Below are 19435 nucleotides of genomic sequence, written 5' to 3'. Positions count from 1 at the left end.
CAACAAGAAAAGGTAAGAGTACACATTGTAGATGGCCTCTCTTAAAGACACCCCATTAAATATACCCCATTCCACCTAATAATGGTTATCATTTCTCTCTGAGCTCTCACACTCCACTCTCTACTGCATCCTAAAGTCTTCAATAAACCCTTCTCATGTCTCTTACATACGCATACTAAAAATTCTTTTTCTGAGACAGGAGTCAGCAAACCTGCAAACTTATTCTGCAGGGGTGAGACAGGTTCCTTCTCTTCAACCTCAGAGACCCTCAGACCCAGCCCTGTGACACTACTCTGTCCAAATGCACACATGTAGCCTTGCCTGTGACAATGTTATAGGATGGGGGTCTCTAAGGAGTGATTTCCAGGTTATCGATGACCCAAAAAACTAAGTAGGACACCAGAAAGAGTAGGAAAAATAAGATTTAAAAAGGAGTAACAGTAAGCAAAAGAAGTGAAGGTGTATTACTCAGATTGAGAGAAAGAAGAGCTTCCAGCCCCAACAGGGGCAGGTACTGGATCTTTTAAAACCCTGGGATTATGGAAAAGTTCATAGCTGTGGACTGATAGTTGACAAGAGTGGAAGTATTTGACCACACCAGGTTTTTACAGTTAAGTGTCCTGGTGTCCAAAGCCCATTGAGGGGGTAAAAACTTCAATGTAAGCCTGGTGTAAGCCTGGTGTGGCGGCACACGCCTGTAATCCCAGCACTCCAGAGGTGAGGCAGGAGGATCGCCAGGAGTTTGAGGCCAGCCTGGGCTAGATAGGGAGTTCAAGGTCAGCCTGAACCACACAGCAAGATCCTGTCTCAAAAAAACAATTAAGTCTAGAAGTCTTTTGGCAGAGTTTTTAGGGCCTTCTATGTAAAGTATCATATCATCAGCAAATAATGACAGTTTAACTTCTTCCTTTCCTATCTGTATTCCTTTTATTTCTTTCTCTTTTCTAATTGCTGTGGCTAATGTTTCCAGAACTATATTGAACAGGAGTGGTGATAGTGGACATCCTTGCCTTGTTCTGATTTTAGCGTGAAAGTTTTCAGTTTTTGACCATTTAGTATGATGTTGGCTGTTGGTTTTTCATAAATAGCCTTAATCAGGTTGAGATAAAGACCTTCTATCCCAATTTTCTGTAGAGTTTTTATCATGAATGGTTGTTGGATCTTATCGAATGCTTTTTTTGCACCTATTGAGATGATCATATGGTTTTTGTCCTTGGCTCTGTAATATAATGTATTACATTTATTGATTTATGTATGTTGAACCATCCTTGCATCCCTGGGATAAATCCAACTTGGTCAGGATGTATGATCTTCTTGATGATCCTCTGTATTCTGTTTGCCAGTATCTTGTTGAGGGTTTTTGCATCTATGTTCATTAAGGAGATTGGCCTGTAGTTCTCTTTTTGGGTTGGGTCTTTCCCTGGTTTTGGAATCAAAGTAACACTTGCTTCCAGGAATGAATGTGGAAGCCTTGCTTCCCTTTCAATTTCCTTGATGAGTTTAAAGAGTAATGGCGATAATTCTTCTTTAAATGTCTTGTAGAAATCAGCAATGAAGCCATCTGGACCTGGGCTTTTCTTTGTTGGTAAATTTTTTTTACATTTTCAATTTCACTCATTGTAATTGGGGTGCTTAGAATTTCTATATCTTCTTTGTTCAACTTTGGCAATTCATATGTATCTAGGAATCTGCCCATTTCTTCTGTATTTTCCATTTTATTAGAGTACAGGTTCTCGAAGTAGGTATTGATGATCCTTCAGATTTCTGCTGGGTCTGTTGTGACTTCACCTTTTTCATTCTTAATTGCATGGATTTGAGCCCTTCCTTTCTCTCTCTCTCTCTCTCTCTCTGTCTTTCTTTTTTTTTTGGTACTGGGGATCAAACTCAGGACCTTCTGGTTGCAAGGCAGGGCACAGAACCACTGAGCTAAATCCTCAGCCCTTTCTTTCCTTTTTTTTGATAAGGTTGGCTAAAGGTTTATCGATTTTATTTATTCTTTTGAAAAACCAACTCTTTGGTTCATTGATTTTTTTGTATCATTCTCTTAGTCTCTATTGCATTGATTCAGTAGAGTAGCTGGATACAAGGTCAACGCTCAAAAAAATAATAGCCTTCTTTTTTGTTTTTTTGCTACCAGGGATCAAACTCAGGACCTTACGCTTGCGAAGCAGGCGGCAGAACCACTGAGCTAAATCCCCAGCCCAAAAAGATAGGAAAAATTTATTGAGAGAAAGATAGATTCTATCTAAGAGAGACAGAAGGGGGACTGGAAAATGGGTTGCCCAACAATAGCTTTCTTATACACAAATAACAGACTCGCTGAGAGAGAAATTAGGGAAACAATTCCTTTTACAACAGCATCCAAAAAAGTGAAATATCTCAATCTAATAAAGGAAGCAAAAGACCTCTACATTGAAAACTGCAGCACTCTGAAAAAAGGGATAGAAGAGTATATAAGAAAATAGGACATCCCTTGTTTTTGGGTAAGAAGAACCAATATAGTGAAAATGGCCATACTTTCAAAACTACTATATAGATTTAATACAATACCAATTGAAATTCCAACAATATACTTCACAGAACTAGAGAAAACAATCCAAAAATTCATTTGGAACTAGAAGAGACCTAGAATAGCAAAAGCAATTCTAAGCAACAGAGACATGGCAGGGGGTATCACAATACCCAACTTGAAACTATACTACAAAGCTACTGTGATAAAAACAGCATGGTACTGGCAAAGAAACAAACCCAAGGATCAGTGGAATAGATTAGAAGATGCAGAAACAACTTCAGACATACTCAGCCACCTCATCTTTGACAAAGGAGCCAACCACCCTCATTGGAGGAAAGATAGCCTATTTAATAAATGATGTTCGAAAAACTGGATTTCAACCTGCCAAAGATTAAAACTAGACCCATATCTATCACCATGCACTAAACTAAGATCAAAGTGGATTAAAGATCTAAATATTAAAACAGAAACACTAAACTTGCTGGAAGATAGGTAGAACTCTTGAAGACATTGGCACCGGAAAAGACAAAACTTCAGTAGCACAGGAACTAGCACAAAGAATCAACAACTGGGATCTCATCTTATTAAAAAGGTTCTGCACTGCAAGAGAAACCATCAACAGAGCTACGAGACAACCTACAATGTGCGAAAAAAATTTTAGCAGCTGTACCTCAGACAAAGGACTACTATCTAGAATATATAAAGAATTGAAAAAATTCAGACCCCCCCCCAAATTCAAAGACCCAATTCAAAAATGGGCATCTGAAATGAACAGACATTTCTCAGACAAAGAAGTAAAAGCAGCAAATAAATATACAAAAAAATGTTCAACATCACTGGTTATTCAAGAGATGCAGATGAAAACAACACTGAGATTCCACCTCACCCCAGAAAGAATGGCTGCTATCAAGAAATGAACCAATAACAAATGCTGGTGGGGGTGTGGAGAAAGGAACCCCTCTCCACTGTTGGTGGGAGTGCAGACTGGTGCAACCGCTGTGGAAATCAGTATGGAGATACCTCAAAGAACTAGGGCTAGAGGTCCCATTTGACCCAGCTATTCCCCTGCTGGGTATCTTCCCCCAAAGAATTAAAAGAATCATACCACAGCAATATATGTGCACCCATGTTTATTGCGGCACAATTTGTAATAGCTAAAGTTTGGAAATAGCCCAAGTGCCCATCACCTGGAAACTGGATAAAAACGATGTGGTTTTTTAATAAAATGCAGTACTACTCAGCCATAAAGAATGAGAAACTAGAGACATTTACAGCTAAATGGATGCATATTGAAGTCATACTCTTTAAGTGAAATAAATAGGACACACATATGTAAATACCAAATAGTTTTTCTAGTGTGAGAAATTGAAAGTGTAAATAAGGATTAAAATGATTAAAACGAATAAGTGATAATTTGAAATAGGAAGAAAAGCTTCAAAGGGGTAGGAGAAGTGGGAGAGGAAGGGGAAAGGAAAGAAGGGAAAGGAAAAATTATGAGAAAAGAAAAATAATGTAAACAAAGTCTATGTAAATAGGCAAGGGTGGAGAGGGTGAAGGGCGCACAGGTAATGGGGAAAAAATAAGACCCAAGATACATCATGTACGGGTAAAAGCACCCAATGATAAGTGTAAAAGTATTGTATACCTAAAATGTATCAATGAAAGAATTTAAGCAAAATAAATAAATAAATAAATAAACAACAAAAAACCCAAAATATAAATGAAGCTGGAGGCTGACTAGGAGTCACGTACTTTCAGGTATGCGCATGCCTGAGGGTCTTGAGGGAAGAGTGACATTTAGTAGTTTTCTTCTTTTTTTGGTACCGGGGATCGAACTCCGGTCTTTGCGCTTGCGCAGCAGATGGCGAAACCACTGAGCTAAATCCCCAGCCCGACAGCTATTAGTTTTCTGACATTCTAACATAAACGTCCTCGTTCTATCTGGTTTCTCAATTCCTGTCCCAGGGCTTTTTGATATTTACTTGTCCTTGCTCTACCTCCTACCTCTACAAGAGTTCTACCGGTCTAACCTCCTGATTCTCGGTCTCGGTTTTCCCGCCTTTCAACTACAGTCTTTAATCCGTCGCAAATACTAAGCATGTCCCTTTCCGGTTCCTCATTTCCGGAATATTCAGGCTTCTCTTCCCCCCCTACCCCCCTACCCAGTCAATTCCCTCCTTCCCGTTGTGCCTTGCGGGGGACGCTGTGTACCCAGCAGCCACTTGGGCGCCAGTCTAGCCTCTCCACCCCGGCCCGGCTTTCGTGGCCGCTATCCCGCCTGTGAACCGAGGTACTACTGGTTGTCAGGGATCTGAGTAAACCTCAGTGGGGAACCTGCCGCGAAGATGGAGGGCCCTTTGTCCGTGTTCGGGGACCGCACCACTGGGGAAGCGATCCACTCCCAGAACGGTAAGGACGGGCGAGGCCTGCGTCGGGTCGAGGCCTCTCGGCCTCGCCGCTTTACGTCTCTCACAGCATGCCCGGGACTACCGGCCGCTGGGCACAGCGCGTCCAGAGACTCCCAGAAGAGCGCGGGTGCCTCAGCGCGGAAAGCAGGGCCTCCGCCGCACCCGTGCCAGCCACGTCCCGCAGCCCTGCTATGTAGTTTCCAACCCACTTGGCGTCAGTCTTGGGCTTCCTTTTAGCTCCATCAGCCAGAAAAAATTTGGACCTCGCCTGCACAATTAGCACATGGGCCTATAGAACTTGGGTGACTTGCAGTACTCCCCTCTGTTTGTGATCAACCGTAAGTGTCCGGTTGCCGCATGCACATATCCACTTTTTGTGCGGAACCTGCTATTGATAGCTTTTTACAGTGAAATATGTTAAAGAAATGGTGGATTGAATACTAGTGTAAACGTGAGCTGTTCATCCTAGCAAACACTAATAATTAGCAAATCAGTTGTGGATACCTGTCGGAGTTACCATTTTTCCTTGAACGAATTTGAAGTAACATTAGCGGCTTCACTTTAGGGCTACTGAGTTTTTATCAGAAAAGGGGGCGACCCGGGGATTTATTTTAGCTCAGTGGTTCCACCGCCTGCCTCGAAAGCTCAAGGTCCCGAGTTCGATCCCCACTTTGACCAAAAGAGAGAGAGAGGAGGAGAGGGGAGGGGAGGGGAGGGGAGGGGAGAGATTGTGTTGAGTTTTTTAAACGTACCAAAGGAGGGTGGAAAGTTCAGGGCTGGCATGGGCAACTTAAAGAGACTCTGTCGCAAAATTAAAATAAGACCTGGGTATATTCCATGATAGATCCCTTGCCTAAGAAGCCTAAAACCTGGGTTCAATCCCCTGTACCTTTACAAAATCAAAAACAAAAAAATCTGCTAGATTTTGAAGGAAAGGGCTGATACTACTCCCTACCTTCAAGGGCAGAGCATAAATCGATTACTTTCATATTTTGTGAGGCAGTGAATTCTTTGAAATAATTCATCTACTTAACAAATATGCCCCAAATGAAATTTACTGCCCTCCTTTGATAGACTTCTAAAAGATGATTTTTTAAAATAAAACGGACATATTTGCATAGATTTGGGAAATTTAGAGGCTGTTGGATGTTTTTTAGTTCTTTAGGCTGAAATAAATAAGTGTTCTTTAGAGCAGTGGGGTTTTCTAATTTTATTTCTTTTGTATTTTCCCATTGATTATTTACAGTTATGGCTGCAGCTTCTATTGCAAATATTGTAAAGAGTTCTCTTGGTCCAGTTGGCTTGGATAAAATGTTGGTAGACGATATTGGTGTAAGTACACTTAACCTATTGTGTTGTTTACTGCCTTAAAGAAAAAAAAACTTAAAAATTGTTTTGCTGTGTACATTGTTTGTTTTTCTTAGTCCTGGTAGTGGGAAGTATATATTAAAGTTGAATGTGCATCACAGTGAGGCTTTGATTTAGGGGGCATCTTGTTCCAATAGGTGATTGATGTCACCACTTTTTACTGCATATTTCCTAGGATGTAACCATTACTAATGATGGTGCCACCATCCTGAAGTTACTGGAAGTAGAACATCCTGCAGCTAAGGTTCTTTGTGAGCTGGCTGATCTGCAAGACAAAGAAGTTGGAGATGGAACTACCTCAGTGGTAGGTGGGACAGTGGCTAAAGAATAGACATTTCATCATAGTTGTAGCCCTGAGTGAGTCACTTGCTCTGGGCCAGAAATAATTTCTGTATTTAAGAAGGAAAATGTTAACTGCTTGGCAGATAATTCAGAAACAAAATTTGAAAACCAATGATTATGGCTAGTTTGTACAATTTTAGGAGGAAAGAAATGAGATAATTATACATAGCATTTTCTTTTTTTTTTTTTTTTTAATTGTACCAGGGATTGAACTCAGGTCCTTGTGTTTGCGGGGCAAGTGACGGCACCACTGAGCTAAATCCCCGGCCCCATAGCATTTTCATTTTAAATGTTGGATTTCAGGACAGGTGTGGTAATCCCAGTACTTGTGAGAGTGAGGCTAGAAGATCACTACAAGTTCACAGCCAGCCTGGGCTACGCAGTGAGTTCAAGGCCAGCCTGAACTAGTGAGATTCAAAAAACTAACAAATAAATAAATAATAAATGTTGGATTTCACCAGTTTAGAGGGCTTCTCGGCCTCCTCAGTATGACAGTATTTGTACATCAGAGAAGGGATTTTGGGGGGCCAAGGATTTAGCTCAGTGGTGCCGCTGTCTGCCTGGAAAGCACAAGGTCCCAATTTCAATCCTGGTACCGAAAAAATGAGAGAAGGGTTTTTTATAGTTTCTGAAAAATTTTGTTTCTGCTTCCCCCGCCATCTAAGATTTGGAAAGTTCTAAAATGTTTGCTTTTAAAGTCATCCAAAGGAGAAACTATTACCAGCTTTTTAAAGCAAATAGGTTTTGTTTGTTTGTTTGCTTGGTACTGGGGGTCGAACTCGACCTTGTGCTTGAGAGGCAGGTGCAGTGCCACTGAGCTAAATCCCTGGCCCAGCAAATAGGTATTTTTATATTTTAAATCCCAAGGGGTAATCTCAGGAACTCAGAATAGGAGTGTGAGAAAAATAAATCATCACCATGACACGATGTACCTGTGTATAAGCATGACCAGTTATTTTTTTAATTTTTTTGGTTTTTTTGAGACAGGATCCCACCATGTAGGCTGGCCTCGAACTCACTATGTAACCCAGGCTGGCCTGATCCTCCTGCCTCAGCCAATTGCTAGGATTACAGGTTTATGCCACCACTCCTGGCAAGCATTAGTAGTTACATAGCTCTTCATAGGCCATCCAGCACACCAGTGTAGTACTGTTTGGTGAGTAAATTATTAATTCTAGCAAAACAAGAAATTATGGGGAAAATGTATTGGTGCCCTAAACTTCAGCCAGGAAAGAATAGAAGCTTCCTCTTTTAAAATATAAAAATGGCCTTTGTGTAAGTAAAGATAATATGACTTAACAAATATAACTGCCCCAAAAGAAGTTGTTAGGATTTTAAGTCTTTTAATTAAACAGGTGTTTGTTACAGTTCCTTACAAGAAGAGCTTTTGAATTGAACTATAGTAAAAAGTCTAAAATAGTACAAATCACTCAAATAGGAATTAAGCTTCTCTTGAGCACTTAATCTCTATTGATAATGGATGTGTTCTTGTCTACTGTAGAGCTAGTCACAACATTTTTCTGGCTTCTGTTTGGTTTTATCCATTGGCATATAAGAATCTTTAGTGTTCTCTTCTTGGTGCTTTTTTTTTTTTTTTGGTACCAGGAATCGAACTTGGGACCTTGCGCTTGCGAGGCAGGCAGCAGAACCACTGAGCTAAATCCCTGGCCCTTTGGTGTTATTTTTAATACCCTGTTATTCCTTTCCACATCACCATTCTGCCTGCTCGTGTTGGTGTTGCGTTTTTATGCATGCATTGCACATACTAAGTCTGTGACTGTTTTCTCAACAGGTTATCATTGCAGCAGAACTTTTGAAAAATGCAGATGAACTAGTCAAACAGAAAATTCATCCCACGTCGGTTATTAGTGGCTATCGACTTGCTTGCAAGTAAAATTGTTTGCATGTAAACAAAATTGTATCAGCTGTAATATATGTGAATAATCTGACTCTTAGTGTTTTGACTAATGAGCACATTTTAATTGGAAAGGTTCTGTTTTAGCATTCATGTAGTAACATTTGAGGTAAGAACTTGGGCCAATATCTTTCCCATTTGACTACCACATTTTCTCCAATAATAGATTTTAGTGGCTATGCTTGTGGGATAGATTAAAGTTGCCATGATCTGAAGAGGGAGGGTTTTTCAGTGTCCTCCTCCTATATGAAATGGCTGAACAGAATACCATTTCCTATAGCATTTTGACACCTCGTGCAATGTGATACAGTCAAGGGTTTGAGTAGCAGATTCATAAATATTTTTGTCTCCCACACATTAAACAGGGAAGCAGTGCGCTATATCAATGAAAACCTAATTATTAACACAGATGAACTTGGAAGAGATTGCCTGATTAATGCTGCTAAAACATCCATGTCTTCCAAAATTATTGGAATGTATCCTTAAATGTTCCAGTGAAGTTTTAAGGTCTTTTGGATGGAGTGGGTAAGGGGTATTGAACCTGATTTGAATTCTTTTTTCTTTTTTTTCCCCAGTACTGGGGATCAAACTCAGGACCTTGCGCTTGTGAGGCAGGTGCAGCGCCAGTGAGCTAAATCTCTGGCCCTTGAGTTCTTTCTAAAATACCAAATTTTTGCAAATTGAAAATTATGTTAGAGACACGTGGATTGCCTATTGCCTTCCCTGCATTTCTAGGCTAAAACAGTAATGTAAAATAGCCTGTGTGGATCATGATAAATAATACTGCAGTGATTTTTATAGCACAAGTAATGCTTTTTTTTCTTTGATGAATGAGATTGCTAAAAGAAAGTTCTTTTGAATTGCCCTTGGTCTTCATGTGTACCCTCTGTTCACAATCTGTTATTATCCTTAATTGTTGGTAAAGAAATGGTGATTTCTTTTCTAACATGGTAGTAGATGCTGTACTTGCTGTTAAATACACTGATTCAAGAGGCCAGCCTCGCTACCCAGTCAATTCTGTTAATGTTCTGAAAGCCCATGGGCGAAGTCAGATAGAAAGCTTGCTGATCAGTGGCTATGCACTCAACTGTGTAGTGGGATCTCAGGGTAAGTTTGGAATTTAGTCATAGAATGAAATTACTACACTTCAAACTAGCTCTTTTTGTATTTTGCATGCAGTATTTCTTTTTGTAACCTAGGCATATATAAAATGTTAGGTTCAGTGAATTAAAACAAATTGTGTACACTTAATGCCATTAAGCTCTTCAGGGGTTAATGTACTAAGTTACAATCTGAATTTGTGTGGTTGTTTATAGTTTAATATATTTATTATGTCATATGATTTTAAGGATAGGTACATTGGATGAACTGTAGCACTGTTATAATTACATAAAAGAATGTAATGTTTTATTCACTTACAGGCATGCCCAAGAGAATAGTTAATGCAAAAATTGCTTGCCTTGACTTCAGCCTGCAGAAAACAAAAATGAAGCTTGGTGTACAGGTGGTTATTACAGACCCTGAGAAGCTGGACCAAATTAGACAGAGGTAAGTTGAGATTTTTAACTCTATGCATAGAACTTTTTTTTTTCTCAGTACCAGGGATTGTCAGGACCTTGTGCTTGTGAGGTAGGCGGGCGCCACTGAGCTAAATCCCTAGTGCTTGAGAAATTTTTAGGTCTAAAAGGAGTGTTAATAAGCTTTATTTTAGACAAGGTGACAGTAAACTGAAACAATGAGTCCTCATGAGTAACAGCCTCATGAGTGATGGACAAGTTATCAGAACCACTGATGTGATTGTATACATAAGTGAAGGTTTTTTTGTTTTTGTTTTTTTAAATACTGGGGATTGAACCCAGTGCCTTCAACACTGAGCTACATCCCCAGGCTTTTCTTTCTTTCTTCTGAAAATTTGTCTTTTTGTGGGATTTTGGTTTTGTGAGTCTATTTAAATTCAAGATATAAAAGTAAGGAATTTAGGGGCTGATTTAGCTCAGTGGTTTTGCCGCCTGCTACTCAAGCACAAGGACCCGAGTTCGATTGCCGGTACCAAAAACAAAAAAGTAAGGAATTTACAATCCAGTCCTATAGTAAGTGTTCCAGAGTTCATTGTCTTCTGCCCAAGAGCTTTGTTTGCTTCATTGACCTTTCTCAACTGCATCTTTAACTGTTCATCTCTAGATTCCACTTGTAGCTCTCCTGTACTTAAATGAAAGCCACTTTCTCAGGCACATCCTGTTCCAATTGCTTCCTGTCCTTGGACATTTCTTTTTTTTTTTTTTTTGAGACAAGGTCTCACTATTTAGTCATGCTGGCCTCGAACTCATGGTGATCCTCCCACCTCTGCCTCCCGAGTACTGAGATTATAGGCATGTGCCACCTGTCCTTGTACATTTCTATAGTGGTCACACAAGAGTGACTTACACAAAACTACTGGTGCTTCACTTGTCATTTGCTGTCCACCTCTTCTGTTCTTCATTGCAAGACCATGTGTCAGTGGCATGAGTGATGTGACTGTGAGAGTCCCTAGACATTTTAGCCTTTTATACTTCATTTTTAGCAAGCCTTTGGCTGCTTTTGTCTTTTGCAGGGAAGAAAGACTGTCATACCAACTTGTCTATACTGTCCCTGGAATAGCTCCTTTGTCTCCATAAATTTAGGCATTTATGCTCGAGACTGCCAAATCTGTTCCTCAGAACTCTAAAACACATACATGTACCATGTGTCTAATCGAATGCTTCTTAAGCATCTCAAAGTTAGTATTCTAAAAGTAACTCATGATGATACCCCAAGTCTACTCATAGCTATTTTAGTGATAGGGACACTTCCACACAGGCAGGAAAACTAGGAAATAACCTTAACTCTTCTATTTTTACTTAATAGCCCCCTCCCTTCAAATTTCTCTCCAAGACCAGTTTCTGCCTCCAAATTAAATATACCTGTTTCACTTCTGTTGTCCAAACTATTGCAGTCTCTCAAACTAGTCTCTCGGGGAAATGTTTCTATCTCAATTTCTCTAGCTTTCTTTTCCCCCTTAGTCTTTATTATACATTACTTTCTTTACTTTGTCTTCCTGGGACCTACATGGTTTCTGCTGTGTCTATATAACTATAGTCTAAGTTATGAAAGTAGGAATTGAATGATACCCTTGGCTTTGTAACCCCATTCCTTCAATGTCTGGCCATATTACTAGTTCACTAGATTAAAAAAAATAGACATGCACTCTATAATAATAAGTAAACTGGGTGTAGTACACCAACTATAGTCTCAACTACCCAGGAACCTGAGACAAGATGATCATTTGAGCCTAGGAGTTCAGCCTACACAACATAGTGAAACATAACGAAAAACAAAAAACTAGGGCTGGGGATTTAGCTCAGTGGCACCACACCTGCCTCGCAAGCACAAGGTCCTGAGTTCAATCCCCAGTCCCCCCCCAAAAAAACCTCAACATAAAATAATGCTAACTATTGTAAATACACAAACTAGTAATATGGTCCTGTACTATCATGATCAAGTATTATATACTATAAGCAACAGTGAGTTCTGTACTTGTATTGACTGGCAGCACAAGAGGTTCCCTATACCATAATCACTGCAGACATCTGAGTAATGTGTGACAGTGTGATATTATAACTGTTCTTACATCAGTGTGAGAGAAGAATTTTTCAGGTCCATTATAATCTTTTTATTTTTGAGGCAGAGTCTTGGTATGTAGTTCAGGCTGGCCTTAAACTCACTGTGTAGCCCAAGCTAGCCTCAAACTTGCAGCAGTCCTCATGCCTCAGCCTCCCCAGTTCTAGGATTACAGGTTTGTGCCACCATGCCTGGCCAGGTCCATTTTAATCTTATGGCACTGTTGTATGATTGCTCCCTCCTTGACCAAAAATGTCGTGAACATGGCACATGACTGAACTTAAGATCTTATCTACTCGTATGCCTTCACTGTGTTTTGAATCTCTACCATACTTCGTCATTTCCCTGCTACACTTTACTGCCTCTTGGCAGCTTTGCCTGAGTAACAGACTTCAGACCTATATTGTCCCCAAATAAACTGTTTCCCAACCTGAACCAAACCTGTATTTTACTCCTAGAGTCACTGTCCCTCCTGGTTACCTAAGCTATGAAGTTTTGACTTCTTGCTAGACTTTCTAACCTCAGAAATTATACTCTTGGGGCCGGGGATTTAGCTCAGTGGTTTCATCGCCTGCTGCGCAAGCGCAAGGACCCGAGTTCGATCCCCGGGACCAAAAAAATAAAAACAAAACAAATTATAAGGGCCGGGGATTTAGCTCAGTGGTTCGACCGCCTGCCTCCTAACCAAGGACCTGAGTTCGATCCCTGGTACCCAAAAAAAAAAAAAATTATACTCCTGTCTCCAATTACTTACTGTCTTCAGTCTTTTTTCCAGTGGGGTTTCCACATGACATTAGGTTGTCCTCTTCAGTAAGCAGATTGGATGCTAGTTTTACTTAAAAATAATTGCTGAGGGGCTGGGGATTTAGCTCAGTGGTGCCACCGCCTGCCTTGCAAGTGCAAGGTCCTAAGTTCGATCTCCAGTTCCACAAAAAAAAATAATAATAATAATTGCTGAGTTTTTTTAAGGCACTTTAATGTGGCTTACAGAGTTCTTTATCTCCTGTTCTCATCTCCTGCAGTTTGGATCCCTTTCTTGACTTTTTTTTTTTTTTTTGGTACCAGGGATCGAACTCAGGACTTTGTGCTTTTGAAGCAGGCGTGACTCCACTGAGCTAAATCCCCATCCCCTTGACTTCTTGTTCTGCCTATTGGGGTGATTTATGCCTTTTTTGCTTGTCATGTCTGCATACCATTCTAGTGATGCTGGTCCTGGATATGTGGTGGGCAAATCTTCACCACACTAGGTCCTGTCAACAAGGCTGTTTTGTTTTTCCTACATCTCCCCCATTCACATACAGACCAGGCACAGGGCCTGGGGTGAGGTGAGGTGTATAGGGGGTAGTCTGCTTTCTTTTTCTTCACAGTGTAATAGCACTGCCAGTGGTAGGCACCAGGAGGCCAGGGTCCTGGTTTTTTCAGAACACCTGTTAATAAGAAACTCAAATTGGAGTTTGGAGAGCAAAGTAGTGGTTTTTTTCATTGCTTGAATTTTTCATAAATTGGACTATTTTAAATTAGGTTTGTAAGTTGGGGAAGAATGGTTGATAGATTTAACCTGGAGTTATTTTGTAAAAAATGCCTAAAGAAAGTTATAACTGCATGATTAAAAAACAGAGAAGGTAACCGGGTTATTAAAATACTTTTTCTGTAGAGAATCAGATATCACTAAGGAGAGAATTCAGAAGATCCTGGCAACTGGTGCCAATGTTATCCTAACCACTGGTGGAATTGATGACATGTGTCTGAAGTATTTCGTGGAGGCGGGTGCTATGGCAGTTAGAAGAGTCTTGAAAAGGGACCTTAAACGCATTGCTAAAGCTTCTGGAGGTATGTCTTGTGCCAGTTCTTGGGTAAAATGCTTCATGTTGATATGCATGATGGTCTGGGCCAAGGATGTAGCCCAGCGGCACAGCACCTGCCTGGAAGCGTGAGGCCCTGAGTTTGATTCCCGGTACTGAAAATAATATAGTAACAATAACAATAATAATATGTATGATGGTCTTAGGAGAAAATGGCAGCTGCTTCTGTGAGCCATAAACCTTAGATATGTAATGTATCACTTTTGCCATAAATAAATGTTTCCTGCTGGGTGTGGTGGCTGATGATTGTAATCCCAGCATTCAGGAGACAGAGACAGAGGCAGGAGGATCACCACAAGTTCAAAGCCAACTTGAACTACATAGTGAACTCTGTGTCTCAAAGCAAACAAATATTTTTTTTAATGTTTCTCAGTATAAGACATGGTAAAATCATTATGAGGTGGGTGTGGTGGTGCGTGCCTGTGATCCCAGCACTTGGGGGGGAAGCAGGAGGATTGCTGCAAGTTGAGGATAACCTGGGCTACATAGTGAGTTCAAGGACAGCCTGGACTACATAGCTAGACCTTGTCTCAAAAAACAAAGGGTTGGGGATATGGCTCAGTAGCTCAGTGGCACCTCGCCTGCTGCTTTGCAAATGCAAGGTCCTGAGTTCGATCCCTGGTACCAAAAAAATAATAATAAAGTAAAACAAACAAAAATCATCCCGAGACTATCTACTGATGATGTAACTCTCTTAATAGCCACTATCCTCTCAACCTTGGCCAATTTGGAAGGTGAAGAAACTTTTGAAGCTACAATGTTGGGACAAGCAGAAGAGGTGGTACAGGAGAGAATCTGTGATGATGAATTGATCTTAATCAAAAAGTAAGAGCCACTTTCTGAATCCTAAAGCACTGCAGATTTTGTTGTTGGACAAATAAATTTCCTTCCCATTTATTTGCTGCTATCATCTCTCCGTGATATGAGCAGTTATACGCATGGGATACAATATTGTTGGGCCATTGTCGACTGAGATGAAGTAACTATGTCATCTCTTCTGCATGGCCTGGACACTGTGTTTGGTAGAGTCCGTCAGGTCCTCTGTAAGCAGAATGTAACCGAGGGCCCTTGCAATGAATTACTGTGTAAGAATCTCACTTTTTTGCTCCTCATAGTACTAAGGCCCGTACATCTGCATCGATTATCTTACGTGGGGCCAATGATTTCATGTGTGATGAGATGGAGCGCTCTTTACATGATGCACTTTGTGTGGTGAAGAGAGTTTTGGAGTCCAAATCTGTGGTTCCCGGTGGGGGTGCCGTGGAAGCAGCCCTTTCCATATACCTTGAAAACTATGCCACCAGCATGGTAAGAGTTCTTTATTTTCAAGGGTCTGGGAGCCGCTCTTGCACTTTATTAGTGTACCTTGTCTGAGACCTTTGCTGTTGCTGTGGGTTTTCATTATTTTTCTTTCCTTTTGTGAAGTCACCAAACTTTCTTTCTTCTTAGGGATCTCGGGAGCAGCTTGCTATTGCAGAGTTTGCAAGATCGCTTCTTGTCATTCCTAACACACTGGCAGTGAACGCTGCCCAAGACTCCACAGATCTGGTTGCAAAGTTAAGGGCTTTTCATAATGAGGCTCAAGTTAACCCAGAGCGTAAAAATCTAAAATGGTAAGCATATGGTTTTCTTGTCTTTTTTCATTGTCATCTACTTATCATACCATGATAAAGCATACCTTTTTTTTTTCCCGCACCGGGGACTGAACTTGGGACCTTGTGCTTGTGAGGCAGGCAGGGGCAACACTGAGCTAAATCCCTGGCCCAAAACATACCTTTTTTTTCAACCCTCCCCCTTTTTTTGGAGGGTACCAGGGATCAAACTCGGGTCCTTGAGCTTGCGCAGTAGGCAGGGAAACCACTGAGCTAAATCCCTGGCCCTAAAATCCCTTTCTATACCTTTGGAAACTGGCATTTAAAATGATGGTGGTCAGCTATGTCAGCAAATGTCAACACAGACCTGTCAAAAGACTTAGAACATTACAATGGCTTGTTATTGCTCAATCAGTCACAGCTTATCCAAAGAATGGTGACTGCTTAACTGATTCCTACCCTGCTTTCCTCGGTAGAACCATTTATTTGCAGGAAAGTCTAAGATATTTAAGGATGAGCCATATCTATTTTCAGTTAGCCCCCTTAAGAGTCATGCATGGGTTCAACAGGAATTACATCCTAAGGAATATCTCGGTTAGGTGATTTGTTGTGAGAACATCATACCGTGTATTTAAATAAACCAAGACAGCTGTGATGTCAGTGATGACTATATATTAAGTGATCCTTGGAATCAGGTTTCTTTTTGGTTTTGTTTGTTTTTGAGACAGGGTCTCAGTGTAGTTCAGGCCAGCGTTGAACTATGTAGTCCTGGTTGGTTTTGAACTTGTGGTTATTGTACTGCCTCAGCCTCCTGAGTGTTGGGATGACAGGTGTGTGTCACCATGCTGAACATAGAATCAGAGTTTCTTTGCTACCCTCTCAGCCTAATTAACGGTACTCAGTCCTACACTTGTCAATTACAACTGCTGTATCTTTAGTACTTTTTGTAGTACATAATGGTGGTTACATCCATTGTGGGGAGTTGGTACACGCACATAACACATCTTAATTAACTACGCAGTCCTCAACATTTCTTAGGAATAGGGAGAATAGGCTGCTTAATCAACTTGTAAGAGATCATTTACTCAGTTTTTTCCCTTAATTGCAGGATTGGTCTTGATTTGATCAATGGTAAACCAAGAGACAACAAGCAAGCAGGAGTGTTTGAACCAACCATAGTTAAAGTAAAGAGCTTGAAATTTGCAACAGAAGCTGCAATTACCATTCTTCGAATTGATGATCTGATTAAATTACACCCAGAAAGTAAAGATGATAAACGTGGAGGTTATGAAGATGCTGTTCATTCTGGAGCCCTTGATGACTGATGTGATTTCCCTTTTATTTAATTTATAACAAATCTAGATGCAGTGCCTTGTGCCTAGTATTACACATTAAAGTACAACAGGCTGACAGCTTTTTTCTGTGAAGTAGGAGATGGTTTCCTTATTCACTTTGGTCCTCCAGTTTCACATTACAATATTGTACTTCGTTAGTTTAGAAAGAAATGAGATTTAAGTTTAGATTAAGTGTGACTACTGTTAAGAGTGACTACTGCTGTTAAGCAGTTCATCCTCTCTGAACACACATTGCTATTCCCATTCCACCCCCAATGCATAGGGCTGCAACACCACGCCTCCCACCCATTCTCTCCAGTGTGTGTAACAGGGTCACAAGAATCCGACAGCCAGATGCTCCTAGAGGATGACCCAAAGCTATAGCCCCTCCTTCGATGTTGACCTAAGAGGGAAGACAAGATTTTTATTAGATCATTTAGTTTGGGCATAGGTTAAAGACCCAAATTTTTCTCTTTTCTTCCTAATGTTATACCAGTAAACTACCCTTTAAATGGAATTTTCCTCTTAACTGCTTAGGATTAAATTCACACCTTTGTGACATTCATTGCTGACCACCTACCCTTTTTCTTTCATAGCACTTGGGATCAAGTCATGGACCTTGTACATGCTACGGAAGTACTTTACCACTGAGTTACATCCTTAGCCCTTTATTTATTTTGGGGTTTTTTTTGGGGGGTGGGGGTGTACCAGGGATTGAACTCACGACCTTGTGTTTTTGAGGCAGGTGCTGGAATCACTGAGCTAAATCCCAGGCCCAGCCCTTTTTATTTCTGAGGCAGGGTCTAGCACTTACCTATGCTGGGGCCTCAACCACCCAAGTAGCTGGGATAATAGGCAAAGTACCACACCTGAGTGGTTTAAAAATGATTTAAAAAATCTAAATTGCCAGGCCAGGCGTAGTGGCCTATGCCTGTAGTCCCAGCACTCAACAGGCTAAGGCAGGAGGATTGCTGTGAATTCGAGGCCAGGCTAGGCTACATAGCAAGACCCTGGCTCAACCCACTGCCCGACCCCCCAAAATCTAAACTGCCCTATTTCTAAGCTCAAGTTTTGTTTTGTTTTTGCCTTGGGAAACAACGAAGTGAATGGAATCCTAATAGAACTTGTCATAGTTCTTCATCTACTAACCAGTGGTCAACCCTGGAAAATGTCTAATTTGATACTATTTACAACTTTTAAGTTTACATCGTGAGTTAACTGGCACCTTGAGGAGTACTCATAATGTTTACCTTGTCTGGGTTTAATCCAAGTTCTTCAGCTATTGCAACAGAGAGAGCCGCAAAGGCTTCATTGATTTCAAATACATCAACATCCTCCAGAGACCAGCCTGCTTTTGTGACCTAAAGAAAGAATGGCATAGAATTCTGGGTGGGAAGGCTGAAGTTAAACTTTTTTTTTTTTTTGGTTCTTTGAGACAAGGTCTCACTTTGTAGTTCAGGCTGGCCCTGAACTCACTATATATCCCAGGCTGGCTTTGAACTCAGAATGATCCTCCTGCCTCAGCCTCCCAAGTGCTGGGATTACAGGCATGCGCCACCATGCCCAGCCGAAAAACCATTTATTTTTGGTCAAAGAAGAAAAGAAAGCATTATGTTATATGAAAGGATTCCTTTAAAGAACTGCCACCTAAAAAAAAAAAAAAAAAAAGAACTGCCACTTGCTATAGGTTGTTCTAGATGGGCCCGGTGACAAACATTTTCTCAGTGACAGTAATTCCATCCAAAAGATTAAGGATGTGCACTAAAACATCTTTTAAAGGAGAAGTTCTAAACTGTCCTAAAGATTGAATTATTGACATTCAATATTCAACAATATGTGCAGGTCAGGAGATACAGCAGAATTGCATTTGTGAAAAGTGATCCAACTGTTCTTGGTTGCTCTTCATGAAGAACAAAGATGAGAGAAACAGCAAAGGGGAAGTGTGTTTTATCTAAAAAAAAAACCCATAGGAGTAACTGAAAACATGAGTCTGGGAAAGGGTCTGAGGAGAGGTTTTATGAGAATTTAGTAGAGAATTGAGGTTACTGTGCTTTCAGGGTTCCTATTGGTAGAACAAAGTATAAGAGCTAATGTACTCACAGCTTGCTTTATGGCTGGAATTGGTCCTGTTCCCATAAGGGAAGGCTCTACACCAGCTTGTGACCAGGAAACGATCTGTGCTAAAGGTGTAAGTCCACGATTATCAGCTTCTGACTTCTTCATAAGAACCACAGCTGCAGCACCATCATTTATTCCTGTGAAACGTGAGTGACTTGATTTGTACAATGCTCATTAACTTCAGTTAAATTATTCTGACATCTTGGCAAAGTTGCTTGCCGTGATTCAGCTCACTTTGCAATACAGTTAACAAATGCTAAGTGTAGCGTGTAACTGACCACAGAAACCGGAAAAATGACAGCAGTGTGGGAGGGGGGAGATAGGAAAGGAAATGCAATAAGCTCAGGT

General features: G+C 40.7%; 2 protein-coding genes and 3 non-coding genes across 5 annotated transcripts in view; 3 read left to right on the top strand and 2 right to left on the bottom strand.

Moving 5' to 3' along the window:
• The first annotated feature begins 4685 nt into the window (after positions 1 to 4685).
• Positions 4686 to 17062, top strand: LOC101711528 (T-complex protein 1 subunit alpha). The gene is made up of 12 exons (XM_087188148.1): positions 4686 to 4921; positions 6167 to 6252; positions 6464 to 6592; positions 8423 to 8520; positions 8911 to 9021; positions 9471 to 9652; positions 9967 to 10093; positions 13836 to 14011; positions 14745 to 14868; positions 15159 to 15351; positions 15493 to 15656; positions 16744 to 17062. The coding sequence occupies exons 1-12, from the start codon at positions 4858 to 4860 to the stop codon at positions 16958 to 16960; spliced, it is 1671 nt and encodes a 556-aa protein (XP_087044274.1). The 5' UTR covers positions 4686 to 4857; the 3' UTR covers positions 16961 to 17062.
• Positions 8676 to 8814, top strand: LOC147825028 (small nucleolar RNA SNORA29). The gene has a single exon (XR_015441604.1). It is a non-coding gene; the product is annotated as a small nucleolar RNA SNORA29 (small nucleolar RNA).
• On the bottom strand, positions 13458 to 13584 carry LOC147825027 (small nucleolar RNA SNORA51). Its single transcript, XR_015441611.1, has one exon. It is a non-coding gene; the product is annotated as a small nucleolar RNA SNORA51 (small nucleolar RNA).
• LOC147825026 (small nucleolar RNA SNORA20) lies at positions 14930 to 15059 on the top strand. The gene has a single exon (XR_015441606.1). It is a non-coding gene; the product is annotated as a small nucleolar RNA SNORA20 (small nucleolar RNA).
• The window catches only part of Acat2 (acetyl-CoA acetyltransferase 2), a 21975-nt gene continuing 19493 nt past the window's right edge, over positions 16954 to 19435 (bottom strand). Inside the window, exons 7-9 of the mRNA XM_004869021.4 lie at positions 19070 to 19224; positions 18220 to 18330; positions 16954 to 17372 (exon numbers count right to left, since the gene is read on the bottom strand). Coding sequence (XP_004869078.1) covers positions 17202 to 17372; positions 18220 to 18330; positions 19070 to 19224 — 437 coding nt within the window. The 3' untranslated portion in view covers positions 16954 to 17201. The remainder of the gene's footprint in view (positions 17373 to 18219; positions 18331 to 19069; positions 19225 to 19435) is intronic.

Source organism: Heterocephalus glaber, unplaced genomic scaffold, assembly GCF_053883595.1.
Source record: "Heterocephalus glaber isolate CG9 unplaced genomic scaffold, H.glaber_assembly_v1.0 deba00001523, whole genome shotgun sequence".
Lineage (NCBI taxonomy): Eukaryota > Metazoa > Chordata > Mammalia > Rodentia > Bathyergidae > Heterocephalus > Heterocephalus glaber.
Note: the sequence above shows the minus strand (reverse complement) of the source record. Positions and strands in the feature narration are given on the sequence as shown.